This window comes from Mixophyes fleayi, chromosome 2 (assembly GCF_038048845.1).
Source record: "Mixophyes fleayi isolate aMixFle1 chromosome 2, aMixFle1.hap1, whole genome shotgun sequence".
NCBI lineage: Eukaryota > Metazoa > Chordata > Amphibia > Anura > Limnodynastidae > Mixophyes > Mixophyes fleayi.
This window is the reverse complement of record NC_134403.1, coordinates 155,465,230-155,490,611: the sequence shown is the minus strand read 5'-3', so window position 1 is coordinate 155,490,611 and position 25,382 is coordinate 155,465,230. Positions and strand designations below refer to the sequence as shown.

Here is a 25,382-nt window from a genome sequence, read left to right as displayed (position 1 = left end):
GCACCTTACAAATCTATGATAATAATAACACTAATAATAATAATTTTACTAAGGGACATTTGCATTACTTTTTATAAAGTTTTCCAGTACTTGAAGCAGAGAAGCATACTCATAGAATTATGCTCCACAGTAAGGAAAATGTTCTTAGAATGATGTGTAGCGTTAGGTTTGCACCAAACATAGTGCCTCACTTTGAGGCCAAAACACTTAGCATTGGTCTCATCAGACTATATAAACTTCCTCCACTTGCTATGTGGGTCTTTCAGTGGCATTCTTTTTCTGATTAAAAGCAGATTTGTAAAATGCCCAGGCTATAGTTGTCCATGAAATACTGTAACTCTGTCAGAGTTGCCTTATGCCTTTTGGGCACCAGCCTAACGAGTGGCCTCTTGCACAGTTACCCAATTTTGAAAGATGGCCTTTCATAGACAAATTCACAGTTGTGCTATATTCTCTCCATTTCTTTATGATATACTTGCCAATACTCTGAGTATTATTAAAAGTCTTCAAATCTTCTTATAGCCTTCTCCTGATTGGTGCTTTTCAACAACATTTCCTCAGATTTGCTTTGGATATTTTGTGACGGCACTAATCTTGTTTGTAACGACAATAACAAACTGTGGGGCAACCCAAGTACAAGTGTATTGGTTCTTAAATTAATTGGAACACTTTAATTGTACACATATGGACTCCTGTCACTAAGTTGTGTGAGCTCTCAAGACAACTGATTGCACCAGGATTTATGTTAGGTGTATGTTGGTAAAATATTTGAATATGTCTTGTTTATCTTTTTATTGGATTATTTAACAATAATATAAATGTTGAACAGTAACATAAACATGACTAAATAAGCATTCTGAGTGAAAGTTGCAGGGAGTCCAGGGAAGAGATGAAAGACAATCAGGCATGGAGAGAGCCTATAAACATTTTACTGTAGTCAAGAGATATAAAGTTATGCAAAGTAACATATCAACTGTATCTTCTTACTAACAGAATCCAATTCACCCATTGTCAAAAAGTATGACATTCCAAGCATGGAATTGTATGGAGAAAAAAATAACCAATTAACCTTTAAATACCTCTAATTGATAAAAGTATATCTTCTAAAATAATTAAGCCAGGTAGGGCATTATATTTGTGTGGTTTGCTGAAGCTATAAACTCAAACTATGCAAAATAATATAAAAATGTGAATAATATATACAGGTACATGATATTTATCCAGAAAGTGAAAAAATAAAAATAAAAAAGTTAATTATTTCATACACATGACAACCAAGCATTTCCTCCAATATCTGCTGTGGGAAATACTTTTACAGAATTTAGTGAGGATGGAAATGCATATCAGGGGCACTGCAGGGACTGGGGTAACATTTATACAGTATATTGTATAAGGAACCTAAATTACAGGAAAAAAACAGATTCCAGATATTAGATATGTCAGCGCACCCGTGACTTGGAAGCTACTGTAAGGGGCCACACAGAATTCCAGCACTCAATCTTTCACTCACCTACCTGATAGGCTTTGGATCTAACTGGACCCCCCCCCCCCCCAACACAGACACTTGCTTCCATATGCACCTACAGCTGCCACCATCTACTGTTTTAAAGCCAATAGAAGCCTGTAGCTTAATTGATCAATTGCATACACTCTGCGTTCTGATAACTAAATGCGTTGACCCTTCCACACTTGCTTTTAAAGGGTTAATACAGCCAAGCAACCTATTTCTTCTAAACAGACTATGGCTTTGTTTAGAGCAATAAGGACATCAGCTTATTATATTGAAATTTAATGTACGAAAAAATAGTGCAATGCTTATAGGATAGAGAAACATGACAGGCGACATAGAGCAAAAGCAACTAAAATAATAAAATAAAATAAAAATAAAAGGAGAAAATTCAGGCTATAAACTTTCATAGTAGTTATATATCTGGGGACTGGTCTGGTAGGACATATGGACAGCTTACAATTTGATTGTGTTCACAAAAGTCTGACCCCAGTTATTACGTGAACTGGTCTTTTAAAGACTGTTTCTTACTGCCCCACCCTATGCTGTAAACATCTGTGATTGGTTACCCAGACTGATGTCAGAATTTTACAACCTCAACTTTCCAACTCGCTTTTTAATCCCAAATGCTTATAAGTAACAGTTTTATTTCCTGGTGAGTGTCAAACCAATGCAATTTTATCATAAGTTAACCCACTATAAATTTACCAATGTATAGACGCCAAATAATGCTATGTAAAGTTGATCAGTTGAGCCAAAACTCATTTCCTGCCATTCTCTGCATGACAGACCACTTTATTCAACAAATGTTTTGCCTTTCATCTTCCCATTTAGGAATATGTGTTTACCTACTATCAATATGAATTATTGGAGGTAAATCTAGGTTGAATTAGATATTTACTATAGAGGTTATAGGATAGCTGTGTGCTCTCGGACCACATGCCGTTTTGTGTGTGGATGGTAAGCTCCCCTCTGAGCTGGAGCCCTGGGATTAAGCTAAGAGTTTTCCAGTGGGTTTGAAAAACCAATCAGATTCTAGCTATCATTAATTTAGTGCATTCTACAAAATGATAGCTAGAATCTGATTGGTTGCTATAGCAACATCTCCACTTTTCAAACCCACCGGGAAACTCTCAGCTCGATATATGCACCCCCTGATGTCTTATGAGGTGTCAAGTTTCTCATGTGACAGGACTTATCTCATTCATCTCTTTGAAGCCATATGGTTACCTCCTAGAGATGACAAATTTATCTCCCAATTCCTCAGTTTCTACTTGCCCTGCTGGGTGTTAGCACAGAATGTCACATACTAACACAGGCTAATTCATTCTTGATATCACATTTCATAAATTTCTATCTAGTTGATTAACGTAGGATTTGGAGCATAATCCTGACAGGATGTGATAATTGTAGTTACTTGGTTTGCAGTAAACAATAGTTTTGAATCATGGGGACCTATTTTACTGCATTGAATATAGGAGTGTCAGTAACATGACATTAACACAATAGCTTCCATGATGACTAAATAGTAACAAGAAAGAAATATCCTATGTTTTGTACAATTAGGTTGATAATTTTTTGATTCATGTTTGTATATGTGAATCGCTGAACTATAAATGAAAAAAAGACATCTCTAATAAATAGAATTATAGCAGCAAAGGAATTGTACCTCTTCGATAAAGATCTGAATCACCTGAGGAATTCTATTTTTGACATTGTGGTGCTGACTATATGCGCACTCATCAGAGTATAATGTGATTTCACAGTCTTATTGAAGGCTTACTCAAAGTCCCTCCCTTGTGATCTTCCCATTTATGCAAATGATTAGTTAAAATGGGAGGGGTTTTGACAACCCCAAATTAATTTATGCTCTTAGCCAGCAGAAATGTCCATTCTACTATTTTGGGTATTTAGTTTGCCATAGTTTGACAATGATGCTTTGAATACATAAATCACTTTCTATGACTCATGAGAAAAATATTCCAGAATACCAGTCAACCCAAACATTAAATAATAAAGTGGTAGATGGGAAAAAACTGAAATCATTATTTTAGGGTGTAAAATTACTTTGTAGTTCTGCAAACAAATGTATAATTGTCTAAGACAGTTGTTTGCAAGTCATTGTGTTTTTTGTTTTGTTTTCTAAGAAACTGTTTTGGAAACTGGTAGCAAAGTTTGCATGAGTTGTGTCACTTTTAGGTAAATCACTATTCATGTCATTGCCAGAAAAATGGTGTTATGTTATTGCTGTGAGCTCATGCTGTTCTTAGAAGCTGCTGAGCCTTTCAAACAACATAAATAGCAACAATAATCTGTTACTTTATCCTACAGTAATGGGATGCTGTTGCTTTTTTTTATTGTGCTGCAAAGAAGACTAAAGAATGAAGACTAGTAGTGTTAGTCGTATTTCCTGAAAATAGACAAAATAATGGCTTCAGAGATCAGTTGTATGAGATATCTGTAGACGCTTTTACAGTTTGGAATAAACTTTAAATTATAGCACTTTCATGAACTTCACGATCAGTGGCACGGATCCAGTCACAGAAACTTATTGGTAAGATAACTTTGGCAGGGAGATTATCCTTGTATATCTGCGATCCCTCTGCACTGCTTGTAAAATACTTTACACGAGACTGTATTATTCACCATCTGCTTTTGAAAAAATTGCACACAAATTAGTGTGGGAATAGGGGAAACTCAGTTTTCATTATCATACTGTCATGTCACACTAAGAAACACACGATGCAGATTGTAATTGTAACCTGTATATGGGGGCTGTTAGTGGAAAGAATTTGCAGACAGTTTCATCCTCTGAATCAAAGTTCAGTGACTTAGCAAGAAAGATTTATCAAGCAGGACAACCTGTCAAATTAAAGGTATTAATTATGTAAAAGTGGACCTACTGGTAATGTATCAGTTTTGTAGGAATATAATCAGTGTCGGACTGGGGCATGAAGGGCCCACCGGGGAATGCAACACTAGGGGCCCACCAAAGGGGGTGTGGTCAGCCATCATAGAGGCGGAACCAGACACTAGAGGGGGAGTGGTCAGTCCACGAAAGACAGCTAGCACCTTAGTGTAGTGAAACTACAAGCCCCAGCATGCTTTGCCAATATATAGCAGCTTATTGGTGTAAGGATATGCTGGGACTTGTAGTTTCACAACACCTGGAGTACCACAAGTTAGCCAAGCCTGCACTAGACTCAGAACATTTGACAGACTGTCCTACCTGTTGTTGTCACTTTTACCAACTGTGGCTGCTGGTTTCTTTAGTTGTGGCTTGTCTGGATCCAGGAATGTTGAGGGCCCTATTTGGAAAAAATAATGGGTACATTTAGAAATGCCAACCATTGCTGCCATTAAATCAACAGCACCCACATTCAATTATAGACCCAAACCACCTCAGCATTAAAGGTCCCATTACCCCCTCCCGATAGTGTTCTCTGTGCAGCCCCCGCTCACTAGAGTTTAGTATAGTCAGCCCCCCTATAGTTTAGTATAGATACGCAGCCCCCCTATGCCACATAGTAGTGCCCCCAAAACAATGCTATGCCACACGGTAGTACCCACAATGTTACGCCACGCAAGTGTCCCCGATTCATATTATGCCTGCAATAGTCCTCTTAATTCACACACATTTTATATATATATATATATATATATATATATATATATATATATATATATATATATATATATATATATATATATATATTGAGAACAGATGTAATGGGAGACCCCATATACTTTTTACGATGAGCGCTACCTTAGTACTTTCTGGTAAAAATAAAAAGAAGGTGAAGAGGGTGATGCTGCCACTATTCCCAGGGGGTAGAGTATCCTGACAGTACTCAAAAAAGAAGAAAATTTACAGGGTTTTATGGGATGGGCGCAAATCAGGGGGGAAGTGGGACACACAAGGATACAAACATACGCACCTATTTGGACTGTACTGTGTATCTAATACTGGGTGTGTGTAATGATCAACAAAGCTAAATTAATATCAAAACCAATACTAATAACATTGTAATCCAGTGTTATCAAAATAAAAAACTGTAATACATAAATGATTTTTTAGCACAAACAATATAAACAACTGGTTAAAGTATACTTACCCAAAAGTTGATTGATGCAGCCTCTCTGATCTTCTCCCTTCAGCGGCGCGGGAACATCAGCTGACAGGGTGAGTGGGCGGGTCACATGATCGCAGCTGCGATCGCATGTGAAAGGTGAAAGATGACTGGCTGTCAGTGACAGCCAGTCATCTGCAGCAGCGGGGACGCCGGAGATGAATGCGAGCACCCTGGTGTGAACAACGGGCCTCCAGGTAAGCTCCGCCCACATCTAAAAGGGGGTGTGGTCGTAAGGTAGCCGGGCCTACCGGTAATTTTACTGGTAGTCCTGTGGGCCAGTCCGACGCTGAATATAATTGTCAGTGCTAGAACCATCAACCTGTTAATTTTGCACTATATGGCAGAGCTGTCAAAAATTGTCAATTAGTGAACCTGTGCTCAATAAAGGATTCTTCCATTCTTAATTTAAAAGGATTTATAAACAGGCAAATCAATGACCAGTATAATATTTAATTGTTAAGATGCAATTCAAATAAACTTGCCATCCTAGTGCTGATCAAGCACAACCAAAGTGACATAGGGGATGCTGCTTATGGCAGTAATATCTCAACTCTCATTTCCTCTTCCTCCTCCATGGCTGCGCACACCAAGTGGTTAATGTATCAAGTTGAGAGTTTATAGTAGGTTTGAAAAGTGGAGATGTTGCTTATAGCAACCAATCAGATTCTAGTTATCACTTATTTAGTACATTTTACAACATGAAAGCCGGAATCTGATCGGTTGCTATAGGGAAAATCTCTACTTTTCAAACCCGCTGCAAACTCTGATCTTGATACATTTACTCCTAAGAGTTAATCCACCCCTGCTACAGAGGTGGGACAGGCAAAGAAGAAACACCTGGATGGTATAGAGGGCCAAACCTCCCCTCTTTCTGTGTTTTCATGCCTATCCTTCTTCTAGAGTCAGGATAGTTACTCTTTGTTATGCTTTATATCTAGGAGCTTACCTGTTACTGTGTCTGCTGCCAGGAGGAGTTCAAGGATGATATTGAGTTCCAGACCTGAAGCCCCAAAGCACGTATTTATTGTACAAAGCGGGGGAAAGTTGGTGGGACTTTCACAGCAGATTGAATCATCCAACAGCCATTGCGTGCAAATGGTGCTCTGCCCCTTTAAGAAGGTGCTTTGTGGGTACAAATTTATCAAGTCACATGCAGGAGCACTGTGACACCAGGAATGCTAGGATGTTTTTAAGTGAGATTTGTTGACTACTGAGGAGTAGTGCAGGAGCAAAAGAAAAATCAACCATTGCAGAATATGTTATTCTCAGGGTCTAAAAGAAAGGCTTGAATTTTCCACTTAATAATATAAGTAAAACTATTATTTCAGAAGAGTTGAAACATCCAGATATATGCCTATTTAGTATGAATAAATTGTATTGCATGTGTCCTTTTGTGGAAGAGGAAATTAATAAGGCTTGACATACAGATAGATGCTGCTATAGCCAGACTACATAAGAAAACAACTATTCCATTATAGGATGTAAATTACTTTAAGAATGTAATGAATTGGAAGACTGAAGGGGGCTTAAGAAAGCTGCACGTGATTTCTGAGGCACCATTGAAATCTGCAGTGGCAATGGTAGTAACTTCCAGAGCTTTAAGAGTTTGGCAGAATCACCTTGCGAAAAATGTGCAAAGTGGAATTAAGTGAAATGAGCTACTTAAAATTGTTCCAGATATGCAAACCACAACAAACTTTATATTAAAACATCTGTGGATGCAATTACACTTTCAGCTTCATCAGTGGCTGTTAGACAAGACATTGTGATTGTGCCCTGGGGTGGCAGATGTTAAATGGAAAAACAAATTCCTGTTACTTACATTAGAAGGCTAGTATGTTTTTGGGCAGAAGTTAGATGCCTTAATTCTAAAGCTAATCAAGTTGGTTAAACCAGGAGAGGCATATGTGATCCACCAAGACACAGGGAGGCGAGATTGTGTATCTTTATCTACAAATTTATATATCTTTATTGTGGGGAAAAGCAGCAGAGCTTATCGTACCATTCTAGATCGAGAAATCTCAACGAGTATATTCATATCAGAAAGTTCAAAATGGAATCCATGAGGTGGTCCATTAAAATATTATTTAACCTTAGCATTATTATTATTAATTTTTTTATTTATAGGGCGCCACTAGGTGTCTGTGGCGCCGTACAGGGACAGACAGAAACACGATACAGGGTGAGACAGCACAGTACAGTTAACAGAAATCACAGTAACTCAGAAGCTCAATGAACAGCTAGATTAGAGGTGAGAGCCCCCAGCGGGGTAGAGACAGGGGCCGGAGGACCTCGCGGAGGAGACAAGGAGCTGGAGAGCAGAGTTAAGGTGGTGGAGAACAGAAGGAGAGGAGGCCCTGCTCGGAGGAGCGTACAATCTAAGGGGAGGGTAGGACGGACAGAGACACAATGGTAGCAGGAGGGAATGGGGATGACGGAGGCAGGGACGGAGGGGGGGGAGAGCAGAATGAAAAGGAGGGAAGTAGGAGGGGGACAGGAGAGGGAGGGGAGTAGGGGGAGACTGGGAGGAGGTCAATGGGTGGGGGACTGAAGGGCTTTAAGGAAGAGGTGGGTTTTTAAGGCCCGTTTGAAGCTGGACAAGTTGGGGGAAGTTCTGATGGAGCGGGGGAGCTGGTTCCAGTGGAGGGGGGCAGCGCGGGAGAAGTCTTGGATGCGCGCATGGGAGGAGGTAACCAGGGGGGAAGAGAGGCGGCGGTCGTTAGCCGAACGAAGAGGGCGGGATGGAGCGTGAATGGAGATGAGGTTGGAGATGTGCACATCGAAAGGATGCGTAATTGCACATCACAATAAATTATTCACATCAAAAAACACCTTAATTTCAGGTGTCTCTCCTTCGGGCTAAGAACATTCACAAAGGTTTTTATAGTGGTTATAGCAAACTAAGGGAAGAAGGTTCAACTCTATGGCCTCATACTCATTGCAGCAGCATCCAAAGAAAGTTCTGTTCAGGTTGCAGCTCAGTTTTGCAAGTATTAAAGGAACAGAGATGCATCATCAATGAAGGAAAGAGCCAGCTTAACTGATCTCAACGGATAATGTTTTGTAGGATTATATCTGGGAGGGAAGCATTCCTGACACCAGGAGAAAAGATTATGCCAAGTCTTGATCCTGAGAAGGAACCTGTGTAATGCGTCAGAGATGTGCTTGACAGTGTTGGAATTCATGGCGGCAGCAATAGAGGTAGTGCCCAGTGCTAGACTTAGATATCTTCAGTCATGTTTTCTGGCAAGTTGGTATGGAGATGTGGAAGATCAAGATCTGTTGATCTTCTTAACAAAAGAAGTAAGGTGGCATGTGTAGTGCTCCATAGATAACTCACTGGAAAGGGGCATATCTTTCACAGAACACAGACAGATTTTTATTATGGCAGATGACAGATGGCCGCAAAACAAGGATTGGGTGCACTCCAGAGCTGGATTAAGGCTTCGGGGGGCCCGGGGCACTTAAGACAGGGGGGCCCCTAAGATCTAAAATTAAGGGCATAGTGACACATCCTGCATTACATCACGTACAGCCCACAGTATGACACTTACAGCCAGTGTCGGACTGGCCCGCCGGGGGACCGGTCTATCCCCCGGTAGGCCCCAACCCTGATCGCTCCCCCTTCGTTGGTGGGGGAGCGAGTAACTGAAGAAAAAAAAAAACAAAAAAAAACTTGCGTGTCTGCGGCGCTGGCTCCGTGCGCACTGAATGCCGGGCGTGACGTCATCACGCCCGACATTCAGTGAGGAGCGCCGCAGACAGAAGACAGAAGACAGAAGAGAATAAAGAATCAGATAGAAAAGGTAAGTGAGGGAATGGAAGAAAGAAGAGAGCATGAAGGCAGAGCGTGAAGGCAGAGCGTGAAGGGAGAGCGTGAAGGGAGAGCATGAAGGGGGAGCATGATGGCAGAGCATGAAGGGGGAGCATGATGGCAGAGCATGAAGGGGGAGCATGAAGGGGGAGCATGATGGCAGAGCATGAAGGGGGAGCATGATGGCAGAGCATGAAGGGGGAGCATGAAGGCAGAGCATGAAGGGGGAGCATGAAGGCAGAGTGGAGGGGGAGCATGATGGCAGAGTATGAAGGCAGAATGAAGGGGGAGCATGAAGGCAGAGCATGAAGACAGAGTGGAGGGGTAGCATGAAGGGGGAGCATGAAGGGGGAGCATGAAGGGGGAGCATGAAGGCAGAGTATGATGGCAGAGTGGAGGGGGAGCATGAAGGCAGAGCATGAAGGCAGAGTGGAGGGGGAGCATGATGGCAGAGCATGAAGGGGGAGCATGATGTGAGAGCATGATGGCAGAGTGAAGGGGGAGCATGAAGGCAGAGTGGAGGGGGAGCATGATGGCAGAGCATGAAGGGGGAGCATGATGGGAGAGCATGAAGGCAGAGTGAAGGGGGAGCATGATGGCAGAGTGGAGGGGGAGCGTGAAGGGGGAGCATGAAGGGGGAGCATGATGGCAGAGTGAAGGGGGAGCATGATGGCAGAGTGGAGGGGGAGCATGATGGCAGAGTGGAGGGGGAGCATGATGGCAGAGTGGAGGGGGAGCATGATGGCAGAGTGGAGGGGGAGCATGAAGGCAGAGTGGAGGGGGAGCATGAAGGCAGAGTGGAGGGGGAGCATGAAGGCAGAGTGGAGGGGGAGCATGAAGGCAGAGTGGAGGGGGAGCATGAAGGCAGAGTGAAGGGGGAGCATGATGGCAGAGTTAAGGGGGGCCAGGAGAAGGGGGAAACAAAAGCAGCATGACACAGGGTGATGAAGGGGGGGCAAAAACAGCATGGAGGGCGCAGTCTGATCATAAGGAGGCCCAGCATGGTGATTAAGGGGCACAGTAATGTGTGTGTGATGGCACAGCGGGCTTGTGGCAATGTAAAGTGTGTGTGGTAGGTGGTAGCTAAATAATGGGTGCTATTTTCTTTGTAGGGTGAAGGTGGGGCAATTTAATTTAAGATGGGGTGGTTTGGGGGCTTTTAATTAAATGTGAATATGAATTATTTAATGGCAGTGACGGTTGCGGGAAATAGGTATATTTATTATACGTATTATACATAAATGCGATTTATTGCAGGGGCTGTCTGGGGGGAGGGAAATAGGTTTATTAAATGGGAATACTATAACTTTAATGTTGGGGCTGGAGGAAGGCCTAAGTATTAATTGTTGGTCCTATTGATTTAATGCCAGGGCTGGTTGGAATCTTCTAAATGTACCCATTATTTTTTCCAAATAGGGCCCTCAACATTCCAAGATCCAGACAAGCAGCAACTAAAGAAACCAGCAGCTGCAGGTGGTAAAAGTGACAACAACAGGTAGGACAGTCTGTCAAAAATTCTGAGTCTAGTGCAGGCTTGGCTAACCTGTGGCACTCCAGGTGTTGTGAAACTACAAGTCTCAGCACACCCTTCCAGCAATAAGCTGCTATATATTGGCAAAGCATGCTGGGGCTTGTAGTTTCACAACACCTGGAGTGCCACAGGTTAGCCAAGCCTGGTCTAGTGGGACAATCCCGATTTATGGTGACTGTTCTGTCCAATCTAAGGGGCAGGTCAGACTGTGTACTCTTTATACACACACTGCATTCTTTATATACTACACTATGGTGCTAGCTGTCCTTCGTGGGCTGACCACTCCCCCTCTAGCGTCTAGTCTCGCCTCTATGATGACTGGCCACACCCCCTCTGGTGGGCCCCTAGCATTGCAGTTCCCCGGTGGGCCCTTCATGCCCCAGTCCGACACTGCTTACAGCTCTCCCAGAGGGCTCGCTTAGGTTGTCTGCATAAGAAAAATCATTGCTTCCACAAACTAAAATACTGTAGATTAAAACAATCATCAAAACACCACATTAAAATGGGTATTGACACCACACATTAAAACTAGCAATGATATCACACATTAAAAATACCATTGATAATGTACACTAAAACTAGCAATGATACCGCACGCTAAAACTAGCAATGATACCGCACTTTAAAAAGAAAATTTATGATGCACATTAAAACTAGCAGTTATACCGCAAATTAAAATACCATTGATAATGCATCACTGGGCATGGCCAGGCCACCCTCCTACAGACAAAAAAACTGCATTGTTGTGTACACCATTGAACGGTCACCAAAAATTGGGATTGTCCCACTAGAATCACAACATTTCACAGACTTTGCTGCTCTCTCCTGCCTGTTCTTCTCACTTTCACCACCTGTGCTGCAGGTTTCTTTAGTTGCGGCTTGTCTGGATCCTGGAATGTTAGGGGCCCTATTTGGAGAAAAAAAATGGGTACATTTAGAAAATTACAGCCACCCCCGGCGTTAAATCAGTACCACCCATTATTAATAATTAGGCCTTCCTCCAGCCCCAGGATTAAAATAATGGTATTCCCATTTAATAAATAAACCTATTACCCTCCCTACAAACAGCCCCAGCAATAAATTAATAGTATTTACATTTCAGAAATATACCTATTTCCCGCAACCGTCACTCCCATTAAATAATTCATAGGCACATTTAATAAAGGGACCTCATTCTCCCCAAACCACACCATCTTAAATTAATTGTCCCCACTATTGTGTCTCTCCCCCCCTTTTTCCTCATGCTGTGTCTCTCACCCTTTTTTCTTATACTGTGCCTTTCTTCCCCCTTTTTTCTCATGCTGTGCCTCTCCCCCTTTTTCCTTACTGTGCCTCTCTTCGCCCCCTTTTTCCCCCATAGTGTGCCTCTCTTCTCCCCCTTTTTCCCCCATAGTGTGCCTCTCCTCTCCCCCTTTTTCCTCCATACTGTGCCTTTCTTCTCCCCCTTTTTCCTCCATACAGTGCCTATTCTCCCCCTTTTTCCTCCATACTGTCCCTCTCTTCTTTCCTTTTACCTCCATACTGTGCCTCTCTTCTTTCCTATTTCCTCCATACTGTGCCTCTCTTCTTTCCTATTTCCTCCATACTGTGCCTCTCTTCTTTCCTTTTACCTCCATACTGTGCCTCTCTTCTTTCCTATTTCCTCCATACTGTGCCTCTCTTCTTTCCTTTTACCTCCATACTGTGCCTCTCTTCTTTCCTTTTACCTCCATACTGTGCCTCTCTTCTTTCCTATTTCCTCCATACTGTGCCTCTCTTCTTTCCTTTTACCTCCATACTGTGCCTCTCTTCTTTCCTTTTACCTCCATACTGTGCCTCTCTTCTTTCCTTTTACCTCCATACTGTGCCTCTCTTCTTTCATTTTACCTCCATACTGTGCCTCTTACTTACCTTTCTGTTAGCTTCTTTCTTCTCCTCTCTTCTGTCTTCTTTTTTCTTTCCTGGTCCTCTCCGCGTTGCTCCTTTACTGAATGACAGGCGTGACTTGATGACATCACGCCTGTCATTCAGTATCAACAGTGCAGAGAGGAGGGAGGAGGAGGGACGCCAGCGCCGCGGTGAGGTGAGTAGTGTATCTTTTTTTTTTTTTTTACTACCCGGCTCCCCCCACCAACGAAGGGAGCCCCGAACCCCCCCCCTTCCTCCGCCGCCGCTGCTAAAAAGAAAAGTGTAAAAAAAAATAAAAAATCAGTAGAAGTTATGCGCATGGCGGCGGGGGGCCCTCGGAGAGAGGGGGCCCTGTGCCCCCCCCCCCTTAATCCGGCTATGGTGCACTCTGTGGGAATCTCATTTAATGTCAGTGGTCGAAAGACACAGCTACTTTGCCTTCAAATATCAGAGTAATGAGGGCAGTGATCTACACCTGTGTACAGAAGTGGACCATTATGCCACAATTTTCTCTGACAACGAGTTTTGACTTGCATAAACCGTCAAGGAGGCACAAAGTGCCAGGCTATAAGGAGAGAAGTTCAGCCTTTGCTATCAAGGGCAGAGAACAACTTGGAGAAGTTGTCAGCAGTATACTTAGCTGAGATAAGCAACATTGGGGCAGATTTCCTCAGTCGCCATAAATTGCATCCAGGTAAGTAACCGTTGAACAATCAGGTGATCACAGAAAGGTGGGGATTCTGTCAAGGTAAAAGTTTATTTGCCAAGTACACAGACAATAAGGCAGGGTGGTGGATCCCCTCTAAGCAGTGTGTCAGTTCAGATTGGGATATGTATTTCCCCCCATTACCCATGATTCCTCAGTTCCTGAAAAATATTAAATGGGATAAAGTAAAGCTGATCACAATTAGAAGTGTGGTTTAGACATGTATTACACTTAGCAGAGTAGCAACCATGGAACCTCCCATTACAACCAGACCTCCTTCATCAGGGTCAAATATATCATCCAAACCCAGAAATCTTGAGACTGATGGCCTGGCTATTGAACTGAGACTTCATAAAGCAAAATTGATTTCCACTGTACTAAAAGCTAGTCTACATCCAAAGCACATTTATGAAGTCTAAGAAACTTGTACAAAGTGGTGCACCCTAAGTTTAGTCTGGATTTTCTTCAAGATCAACCTGACAAGCTGTTAGTATGCTTAAAATACTTTTTGTGCTTGGAACATTACTTTGTAATAGTTGGCTATGAATGAATATGTAGTAAGATTAATACAAGCAGTGAGGATGATCTTCCACCCATGTACTGCCAACCTTTGTCACCTTGGAAAATCTGATATTAAAAGTCCGAGGACCACTTTTTCTTTTTACACTATTAAGATGTTTCTTTTCATCTCAAAGTGCTGTTTAAGAGTCTTGCTTAAATTTAAAACATTTTGTGCACATTTTCCGTTTTACGGTCATATGAGCTTTATCTAATTCACACTCCACTAGCCTCACTTTCAAGGATTCAATTAAAGATATTCTTTCTTTTAACATCAGAGTTTGATCGGCACTACTCCCCATGTGATCTATATTCCTCTGATGTTCCTTTATGCATTCTCTTACTATTTTAATTTTTTGCTAAACAACTAAAGGTTTTTGGTCCTCTCTCTGCTACCCTCAGAATACTTTTTTCTACTCTCCTTTTACTGCAGTCTCTTTCAAACCTTAATATTCTTCAAGACTCTTAGCCACAAATGCTAGTTGTATGCCTGTCCCCTAACAAGTATGTCTCTTTTTCTTTTTTGTTTTTCAGAATGCTCTGTTTAATAGCCTTAATTTTATACTCTCTTTCTTCCAGACACTCTTTTAAGTTCTGTTTTTCAATCTCTCTGTCTTGTCCATATGACATTTTTATGGAAGATAGTTCATTTTCTTTTCATTAGTTTCTTCCTGCACTTTGTCTTTTGATCATACAGCACATTTCTTTCCTGACCATTTGCTTTTGCTCCAAATATCACAACATTCTATCAAACAGAACTTATTCCAACTATCATCAAACTCTCTCAAAGTGACATAGTCCAACCAAGGCAGACACAGTCCTACATTTTTTTTGCAATAACTAATATTCTTTATAGGCTTATTTCACTTTGTTCTTTCAATGTCATTCTTTGAAACCTCATTCTTCAACTTAGCACACTGTACAGGATTATACTCCATAGCATTGAGATGATCCACAAACTTTATATTACTCTCATGCAACAATTTTGCTTTATTTCAACCCTGCAGACTCCAGACCTAGTTTTGTATCTCTCTACATTGAGAATGTGTGCAATTTCAGCTTTTTTGCAATCTCTGTTTCTTGCTCATGTTTTATCTTGACTAAAAACAATATGCACGGGTAACTTTTATCTTAGACAGTAGTTAAATTTAACCAGCAGGAGTGATACTACAATAACTAGCATATGTCACAGTAACCTCTATTAGCAGCAATTACTTTACTCTTTGCAAATTTAACATTCCTTTGAACAGGTTTCTCCACAATACTGAACTCATGAGTATCTAGATTTACAGACACCAGGCACTTGGGATTTCAGCAAACAAAATAAATCTCATTTGGGTTTTTCTCTTCACCTTTTCTGTTTAACTGTACCTGAACATTTTAAATCACTTGTGCATCACAGCATTAGCGTTGCCCAGTTCACAAAATGTTTTTTTTAATAAAACAGCTTTTAACTACAACTGAACATTTTACATATACACTATATGCAGCGCCGGTGCTAGGGTCCTTGGCGCCCTAGGCACACTGTGAAAATCGGGGCCCCCCCTCCCGCCCCCTTTAAGAATTGGCGCCCCCCCCCTTTAAAAATCGGCGCCCTCCGCCGTGGGTACCCTGTTAAAGTTGGCGCTTCCCTCCCCTCCCCACGTCTTTCTTTATCTTACCTGCATTAAGCCCCTCCTCTCTGCTCTGTCTCCTCCCCTCCACTCACAGACACTGTGGGGCCGCGATGATGATGTCACGCCTGACAATCAGTGAGCGGAGGGGAGGAGACAGAGCAGAGAGGAGCAGCTTAATGCAGGTAAGATTCATAGCCCCTTTCCCCCTCCCCTCCCCGTGGATTTCTCCTCCGTGGCGCTCGCAGTGCATGTCGGGCGTGACGTCATCACGCCCGCCCGACATCCATTGCGGAGCGCGACGGAGGAGGAGACCATGGAGGGAGCCGGATCGCCAGCTGACCGCAAGGTAAGTATTGTCTTCTTTTTTTTTCAGTTTTTTTTTTTTGCTGCCTCTGACGGGTCCCCCTGGGCTGCAGGGCCCATATATATATAATCATTTTTATTTTTTTTAGTATATATAGGGGCCCCGGGTGCACTGCTGTGCCCGGGAGCCCAAGATGTTCTTAAGAGGGCCCTGTTCGTAACTGTGGCTTACGGTCTCCCATTGTATCTGGCTTCTCCTTCCACTCTGTCATCATCTTATGTGCAATCTCAATTCATTGTAACAGGAAGCAGATATTAAGATTGTTGTCACAGGCATTAGTGACTACTTTCAGTGTCCAGTTGCATAACACTGCTTATGTGATCAGAAATACTTTCTAGAAAAAAACTAAAAGGTTTAACTCACATACATATGCTCTGCTAGCATCCATACCGGGACTGGGAATGAACAGGTGAGATAGGGATAGTGATTTGCATGGTCTGCATTGATCAGAGGTTGGTAACGGAATGCAGAGGTAGTTTCTTGAATGGGCGGTGATGTCATTACAGATGCCAGGCACATAACTGGAAATCTAAAGATCTGCAAATGCAAACATGCAGTTGCCAGATTATTGACTCATCTGACCAGCATCCAGCATGCCTGATTGTGTGATTCCTGTGTACCTGACCTTGGTGGTACCTCTGGCCACCATTTGTCCACTGCCTTTATTTCAGACCTTGGCTATACCTCAGACCATCATTTTCCCATCACCTGCATATCAGACCTTGGCTATAACAGACCATAGTTTGTATGCTGACCATTATTTGTTCTCTGCTTGTGTGACAGACCTTAGCTATATCTCAGACCACCATTAAATGCTCCTGTGAGAAAAGATTCCAGCTTGCAACTTTCACCATTGTGTATCCGCTACCAATAAACAAGAGAATAGTTTGTGATTTTAACTATTGCTTATCTGTTGTCTGTATACCAGGCCTTAGGTTTGAACTTTCACAACTGCTCATCTATTACAGTACATCAGTACATCTCTTAGGCTTGCATACCAACTTGTGCATGATTTATATGGGAACTTCTTTACAGCAACTAACTATTTACCAGCCAGCCCCTCAGCATGATCAGGTTCTCTCCTGAAGTTGCTGGCAAACAACCTGGCTGTAGAGCTGATCACAGTTTCAGACCAACTCTATTCCCTTGACCAGAAATGCCTTTTGTATTTTGCATTCATTGCATAATATACATTACTATCAAGTTCTATGCAGATACTTTACATTAGGTATCAGTGGCCTCCAGCCTTCAGTGTTGATTTATCTTACAAGACAGTAGATTGTGAAAATTTTACTGGCAAGACACAACCACAGAATGCCAGTGCAGCAAGAGTATCTGAGCTCAAATAAGATAGCTGACACTCACTCTACTGGAAGTCATCCTCTTCCTGTGTGGGTGTTAAATTGTTAATGTAGACTACTGACTGTAAAATGTCATGGTTCATAGGTGCAATTTTCTACATTGTTTAACTACAGTTAACAACCTGCCATTCATTACCAACTAATTGGAGCAATCTCACTATTTGATTTGGCCATGATGATGTTTAGTACATCTTTTCTGATCGGTCTGTAATACAGACCTCCAGAAACCCAAAACTATTTACCAGCCAGCCCCTCAGCATGATCAGGTTCTCTCCTGAAGTTGCTGGTTCACAACAAGTATATCTGGTTTTCAACTTTTTTACATGCAAATATGTATTCAATCTCTATAATTTAGCAATAAGAATACACCTTGATTGTTTATTCTCAAGGGCAGGGAAGGGCTGGCAAATTTTAGTCCGGGGAACAAGATTCAACTCAGCAGCCTATTAGCAGCCACATTTTAAAAGAAAAAAAATACAGGTGGCCCACTGACCTAGTCCAAGGTAGCCCACAATAGGACCAGCCTGGGAGGCAGATGCCACCTTGCCCCTCAGCCTAGCCTACCCCTGGTCAAGGAGAACTCTTTAGATCCTCATGTTGAGCATGTGAGTTTCCCCAACTATGAACCTTGAGTACAGTTTATGGATAGCTCATAAATTTGGGCCTTGAATTGGAGGGCAGAATGTTGTTATCCTTTACTCCCTTACCCCAAATATTATTCTCTTCCTTCACTGAGTAGCCGGCCCTCCTTAATGGTCAAGTATTGATTGTAATTCACTTAAGCATAAAGCCCAAGAACTTCTCTATCAATAATTGCTTTCAAATAGAAACACATAATGTATCTATGTTTGTATAATGCATCTTCATTTAATTTTAAGTTTCACAAAGTCCATCACTGAAGCACTGGGTCTTAGTTTGCAGTGAAGAGCATTGCCATTAATCTGACCTTTGGCACTTATATAGCATCTAGTTATCGCTTACTCAGGTATGTTTGTCTATGACATGCAGAAGAGTGCGGGCAACCTACCTGAATAAGCTTCTATTCAATTTAGGTGAGACTTCTTATACAAGTCAAACAAATGATATTCCAGTTTTGTAGTGAATGCTGTAAATCTCTAATCTGTATATAAGTTCTTTGTATTTATATGCTCTATATGCAATTGTTCATTGGATTCGGTTTCACAAGAGAGGTGGAATTTAATGCATGTCATATTTTGAACAGATATGAGTGACCAATGTTACTTATGATAATATAATTGACCATTTCTGTGAGCCTAGTGAAAATGCCCTCTCTGCAGTACTAATATATGAACCATTCCGCACAATGGGACATGGTTTGCTAAGACTTTTGGTTAGATTGAAATTGAAAATCATATGATCACTTGCTATATTATTGAACAGCAAAAAATACATTTGAAGAGAAGTTTATGTCAGTAGGTTAGAATATTTGGTACGCTATAATGAAGTTTGCTGAGGTTGCAGAGATTTGCACATTTTTTGGCATGTTGTTTTATGACTGCATATTATGAAAAGAAGCAAATTGTACATGGATAAATTTATAGATATATGTGAAACAATCTTGTGTTAGAGATACACTGTTGTCAGACAATAATTAATATCTGTTTTAGAACAGTTTAATCATTTTCTATCAATTGGAAAACAGGATGAAGTTGCCCGTCTGTTAGCTCTGAAGCCTGACATTGGATCCTTGCAAGTTCAGGGACAACAACTGAAGGAAAAGGAACAGAGGCCAATGTTTCTGGATGCAGATGTAGCAGCTTTTCTCAACCACTATAATCAAGTTCTTTCCAACTTGCAATCTAGAGAAAAACAGCTTCAGAACAGTAAGTGATAGCAGCAAACATATGCCATACACCATAATTATTAAAAAATGTTGTACTTGTTAAGAAATAATAAAAAAAATAAGTTGTGCTAGAAGATTCTTAATAACACATTTAATCGAATGACCTACATAGTGGTTTGTGGCTTACCAAACCAACAATGTAAATGTAAAGTTATGTTTATTTGTATACATACATTTAATAATCCCTAAAGTTTTATTGAGCACAGCAAAATTAGCTATACAAATGTAATTTAAATATTTGAAAATTACCTCTGACCTATGCACTTGTCAGGTCCAATGTCACCTGGGGCGTGGTGTTATGTCATGCGGGGTAATGTATTTGGTGGCCTGAAAATATATCCAGATATAGATATATGTCTAGCACACACGGTCCCCTCTATTAGACATTTTTTGTTAGGTTAAAATGCCATTAATATTTCCTTCCTTTTATAATTCCGAGTTTGTGGTCCTGGCTCAATTTCGTGAATGATGCTAGTCATTTAGGATCCATTCTTTAATATTCCGGTGGGCAGAAGTCAGGGATTACTTATACTAAAAAGACAAGGCAGACCCTTTAGCATAACACTATTTAATATTTATTGGAAATAAAAAGGTATTATAATAAAGTTATTTAAGCTAAGCACAGCCAAGCCAGAAAGTTCCCCAATGTTTTGACAATCCAAAGTCTCTCCTGTTATAATGTCTGTCTGATCACTTTATCTTTTAGCTCCAACTGTATATTTAAGCAATATATGTGATTGATAAAACCACATTGGCATTTATTTTGGTACTATTGCTTGCTTCATGTCAATCTAACAGATAATGCATACATTTCTGGTTTTTTAATCAGATAAATACAGAAACTCTTCGGGTCATATTTTGCATACAAACAAAATCCCTTGATCTGCTCTATCAGGTCTTCTATCAAACTAATGGACCTTCCCTCCATTACCAATTTTGGGAAAATCCTTTAAAATCATTTATACAAAAAAAATTCTTATTAAATCCCAGGGTCCATCCTTTCTATTCAACTAATTTTATGTCCACGACTAGCTGCATTTATTATGTGGCCTAGGTGCTTTGCGGCATAACATTCATTCTAAATACATTACCAGTGCCGTAACTAGACATTTTAGTGCCCTGGGCGAGACAGGGCACCGGTGCCCCCCATCTAAGTGGGAGTGACATTTGCCAAGTGGGTGTGGCCAACCTAATGTGGGGGTGTGGCTAGCACTTTACTGAATGAATTATTTTCTATTGCTGTGTAGTTGGTAGCCTCAAAAATACAGGTGTAACCTATACAAATTTCTCTCACTATAGGGAAGAAATATAAGAGCCCTTGGCTACACCTGTATTTTTTGCAATAGACACTATGTGGAGGAAAATAGAAATCATAGATTATGAATATGAAAATGACAAATTTTCTATTTCCTGTACTTTACACGACATACACTATATAAATTTGGATTTTTAAATACATATAAACCCAGTGCTGGAAGTGGGCTGCAGGATGACACGTAAGAGGAATAGGGGAGAAGATGGTGCAAGGGGGTAGATGAGAGGAACAGGGGAGAAGGTGGGCCTGGGGACAAGGTGGCACAGAGGGGGTTGTAGATGAGAGGGCCTGGGGACAAGGTGGCACAGAGGGGGTAGTAGATGAGAGGGCCTGGGGACAAGGTGGCACAGAGGGGGTAGTAGATGAGAGGGCCTGGGGACAAGGTGGCACATGGGGAGGAGTAGATGAGAGGAACTGGGGAGAAGGTGGGACAGGGGGGTAGATGAGAGGGACTGTGGAGAAGGTGGCACAGGGGGGTAGATGAGAGGAACTGAGAAGGTGGGACAGGGGGGTAGATGAGAAGGACTGGGGAGAAGGTGGCACATGGGGAGGAGTAGATGAGAGGAACTGGGGAGAAGGTGGGACAGGGGGGTAGATGAGAGGGACTGGGGAGAAGGTGGCACAAGGGGGTAGATGAGAGGGACTGGGGAGAAGGTGGCACAGGTGGGGTAGATGAGAGGCACAGGGGAGAATACATAAATGCGAAATACAAAAAAATACAATACCAAAAAATAATCATTATACATTTTCATGTCCCCTGCCCCCATAGCTTTTGCTTCCCCACTACACTCCCTCAGTTTTTGCTCCTGGATGGAGCACCCTATTTCCTATTTTTTTTTTAAATATATATTTTAATTACAATATAACATTTACTTACCTATTTTTCTTCCCTCCTGGATGGTCAGCATAGCAGTCAGCAGTAGATGCAGGGGACTCACTCTCTCTGCTCAGCAATGGCCACTCCTCACTTTCTTTTCAGAGGGGGGGTGGAGCGGAGCACAGCATCCTGGAAGGGGAGGGGGCGGGTCCTGACAAATAACTTTATACACACTGTCACACTGTCTGACAGACAGTGTGATCATTGTTTAACCAGCCACCACACTAGCCCCTCCCCCGACTCGCGGCAACCGACCCCCCCCCTCCCCGACTCGTGGCACCCCTTCCCCTGCATGAGTCGCGGGCTTGCCGTGAGTCGGGGGAGGGGCCCCAATATTTTTTTATTTTATTTTATTTTTTTACTTTGTGCCACAGAGGGGAAGGTAGCGGGCGGCTGCTGCGCCCCCTCTGGCTTGCGCTCGGGGCGACGGCACCGCCCGCACCACCCTAGTTACGGCTCTGTACATTACTACTGGGTTAGATAGCAAATAAGACTTGCTACATATGCAATACTAATATAGCCCAATACTGCACTGAAATACAGTGAACTGTGCAGTTTTATGTTTTCAAATGTGTTTTAATCAGCTGAAAACACTGTGTTTTAAACCAGTCACTTCTTCCTTCCCTGGTGCTTTTCATCATTCTCTTTTGTGATATAATGACTGCTGGCTTGCTTAGCAGTGGCTACTGTCTCATGACTATGACTGCTGTATATAATCACTGTAATGCACATTATTTACTTACATATATATGTAAATGTCAGAGCTAAATTAGGACCCTATGGGCCCTAGGAAAAATACTGGTTTGGGCCCCATTCATCTCCCCTCTCAAGATAAACCCTAAAAGCAGGCTAGGGTAATCCAGGGCACTCTGTGCCCACTGTGCCCTAAGCGGAAGGCTAGGTTGTCTAATGGATGATCCAGTTATGGCACATATAGACGCTTCATGTCATATCAAAGAAAAGGTTGTTGATGGGGAGGGTTTTAAACAAACACATTTTTCTGCTGAATAAAAACACATTTTAAGAAAATAAAGCTATACACACTTAATTTATACATACATATTTTAATGTCTATTATGATATAATATTTCTGCATACTGATATAGTTTTTTTTAAAATGCCTTCAAATGATCCTAATTACCACTCCCTTCTCTCCTTTACTTTTGTTTTAAATGTACTTTTTTAAAATTTTCCTTACATAGTCTTCTAAAAGTACTGTCATTAGTCATCAATTTTACAGACACTTATTTTTACATTTTTTTATTTAATATTTTTTAATATTTTTTTTTACATTAGATTGACATTTATCTACTAATGATAATAGTTTTCGGGTTTTAGGGGGCATACAAGACCTTTTTTGTTATGATTTATACTCTTTTTGAGGATACCATTAAACCTGCCTTTGTTGCTTTTATTATTTAGCAATACTTTGTTATAGTAGTATATACAGCTAGTATAAACAGACATTGAAAAAAGCTTCTACTTTATTAATGCTATCCTTTGAAGCTAGAAATTAAAAACACATATTTTTTCCAATCCCACTACATACTAATATAATGTAACATGGTAAATCCATAAATATTTAATGTATTGCAAAGAGTAAAGCAAAGCTTTTTAGAGTTTTTGATGTTTAGTGATATATTAAAATTATCTCTAAATTCTGTTGAAACTGCTGTTGGTTGTGCTCACTTTCTGTTCTTAGTTCAAGCGAGATCTTCTGAGCTACTCTGATTACATAGAGGAATATAAATTAAAATTACATCTAATTACTTCTACTTTATGTACAAACGTATTCCTGTTTTATATTTACTTCTTAGGCTTTTTACATTATTGCTTGTAGGTTTTGATTTTAGAAAAAAAATATTTATCTGTGTTTTTGGTCTTTTTAAATAATATTCCGGCAAAGACATGTTTAATGCATTTTATTTCTCAGCTATGAGATAAGTCTTATATAAAGTTAGTGGACATCATGAGCCAAAGAATGAATGATCCTTTACATATAAATGTCCTTGAGCCTAACTTGCATTGCCAGTTTTTAATGAAAGATAATATCATACAAACCTAAATACTTATTTAATTCAATATGAAAGCTTGGTGGATTAATCAAAGGTTTAGTACCCAAATGGCCTGCTCTTTGGCCCCAACACAGGGCACTTCAGTATTATCCCACTATTTAATTGAGTTAAATATTTTTGATTGCCTTTTACGCTTTGTCATAGTAAGCTCTTTATTGATTAGACTGCAACTCTTGTCTAACAACACAAAGTTCTACTATTACATGAAATTTAATATAAAATAGCATGGCTATTATTCTATGAAAATACTTTTTGCAGGATAGTTATTTTTCAATAAGGTCTTTTCACTTTTTTTGCCAGTTTATTCACTTTCTTTAAGCAAAACTGAACTTCAATCTTGTGTATTTTATTCTTGAAGGTTCCATGCAGAAAAAATAATCTTATTAATGTTTCATACATACAAAAAATCATTTTAAAATGCTTTATAGATGAACTAGCTTTCAAATGAGGAAACAGAATTCTCAATGAAAGGCGCTTTTATAGGAAAGGAGGTATTGATATGCAGAAGCTCTGCCAAGTCATCTTTCCACTTTGTAGTCTGCACACAAAAGCCACAATTTAACATTGTTCAAAAGTGTGATGGCTCAATTTAATTAGTTAATGCCACATTTTCATAATTATTTAATTGATAATTATCTTTTTTATTCTGCTGTCTTTTATTTGCACTATGCATTTAAACTTATACATTTATATGTTGACATGTGCTTCTGCAAAGCTGAACTTTTTCCATTAAAATATTCTTTAATCGAGTGCTATTTTAGAATATTTTCAATGAATGTGAATACAGTACGTTTGGTACTATAATGAGTTCATGTTTTTTATGCTTATTGGTGAAAGCAGAAACAGGTGCACACCGTTTCAGGCGTGGTTCCCCCTTTTTAAAGTACTGTGCTTGCATCAGTAAACATGAATCATTAACCAATACCTGTGTGCAGCCTTATGTGAGTGGTACTACAAATAATCAAATTTGTTTGCAAAGAAGGGGGAGAGGACCGCACGATGTAGTCCATACACTTCCTCACAGATGTACGTGTTAATCTAGCTTCGTTAGCATTAAATAAATACCTCAAGGATAGGTGCACCCGATCATTAAATTGCTTTAGAACACCACAAAGTGAAGAAAAAAGAGAATGATCCTATGGGGCACTCAAATGGACAAAATATTGATATTTTGATAATCAAATTCTGTTAAATACTTACAATGCTCCTATCTGATACTGCTATTAGAGACTCATATAAGGCACTAAAGGCGCTGTATCAGCAATAATTTTGACAATAGCCACAGACGGATCTTAGTAATCCTAATAATGCTCGTTAGGGGTTATTTTCTGTATTGGCGAGGAAGGTTTCCCTGTGCTATTTAGAGCTTGATATGTGCATAATTACATTCCAGATTACACTTATTAAGGGGCCATTTATTAATGACCTGCAGCTCTCTCCGATATTTTGAGTCTAATATACTTTCAATTTTGCTATATAAGAAGGGATAAGAGAGGCACATTGTACTGCCTGAGGTGAATAGTAGACCCAGTCAGTATGGTTTATTTAAATATAGTTTGATGATGAAGTCCATCCATTTCATCTATAGGCACGACAATACACAGTGAATTATAGGAGGTTTAGTTCCCCTAAGAGCTGATTCGTCACAATATATTTAATCTTGATATTTATAAAATATAATGGTACTATCTCCTTAATAAGTGTGGAGAGGAGTTCTATTGCATTATTTAATGAATAGAAGTGGTTGATCGGAGATTAATATTAAAAACCAGAG

The 25,382-nt window shown here is 40.6% G+C and overlaps 1 protein-coding gene across 8 annotated transcripts in view; it reads left to right on the top strand.

Moving 5' to 3' along the window:
- The window catches only part of DMD (dystrophin), a 1,967,742-nt gene that overhangs the window by 816,877 nt on the left and 1,125,483 nt on the right, over positions 1-25,382 (top strand). For all 8 annotated transcript variants that reach the window (XM_075200299.1, XM_075200300.1, XM_075200296.1 and 5 more), the window contains one exon: positions 19,141-19,321. In XM_075200299.1, coding sequence (XP_075056400.1) covers positions 19,141-19,321 — 181 coding nt within the window. The remainder of the gene's footprint in view (positions 1-19,140; positions 19,322-25,382) is intronic.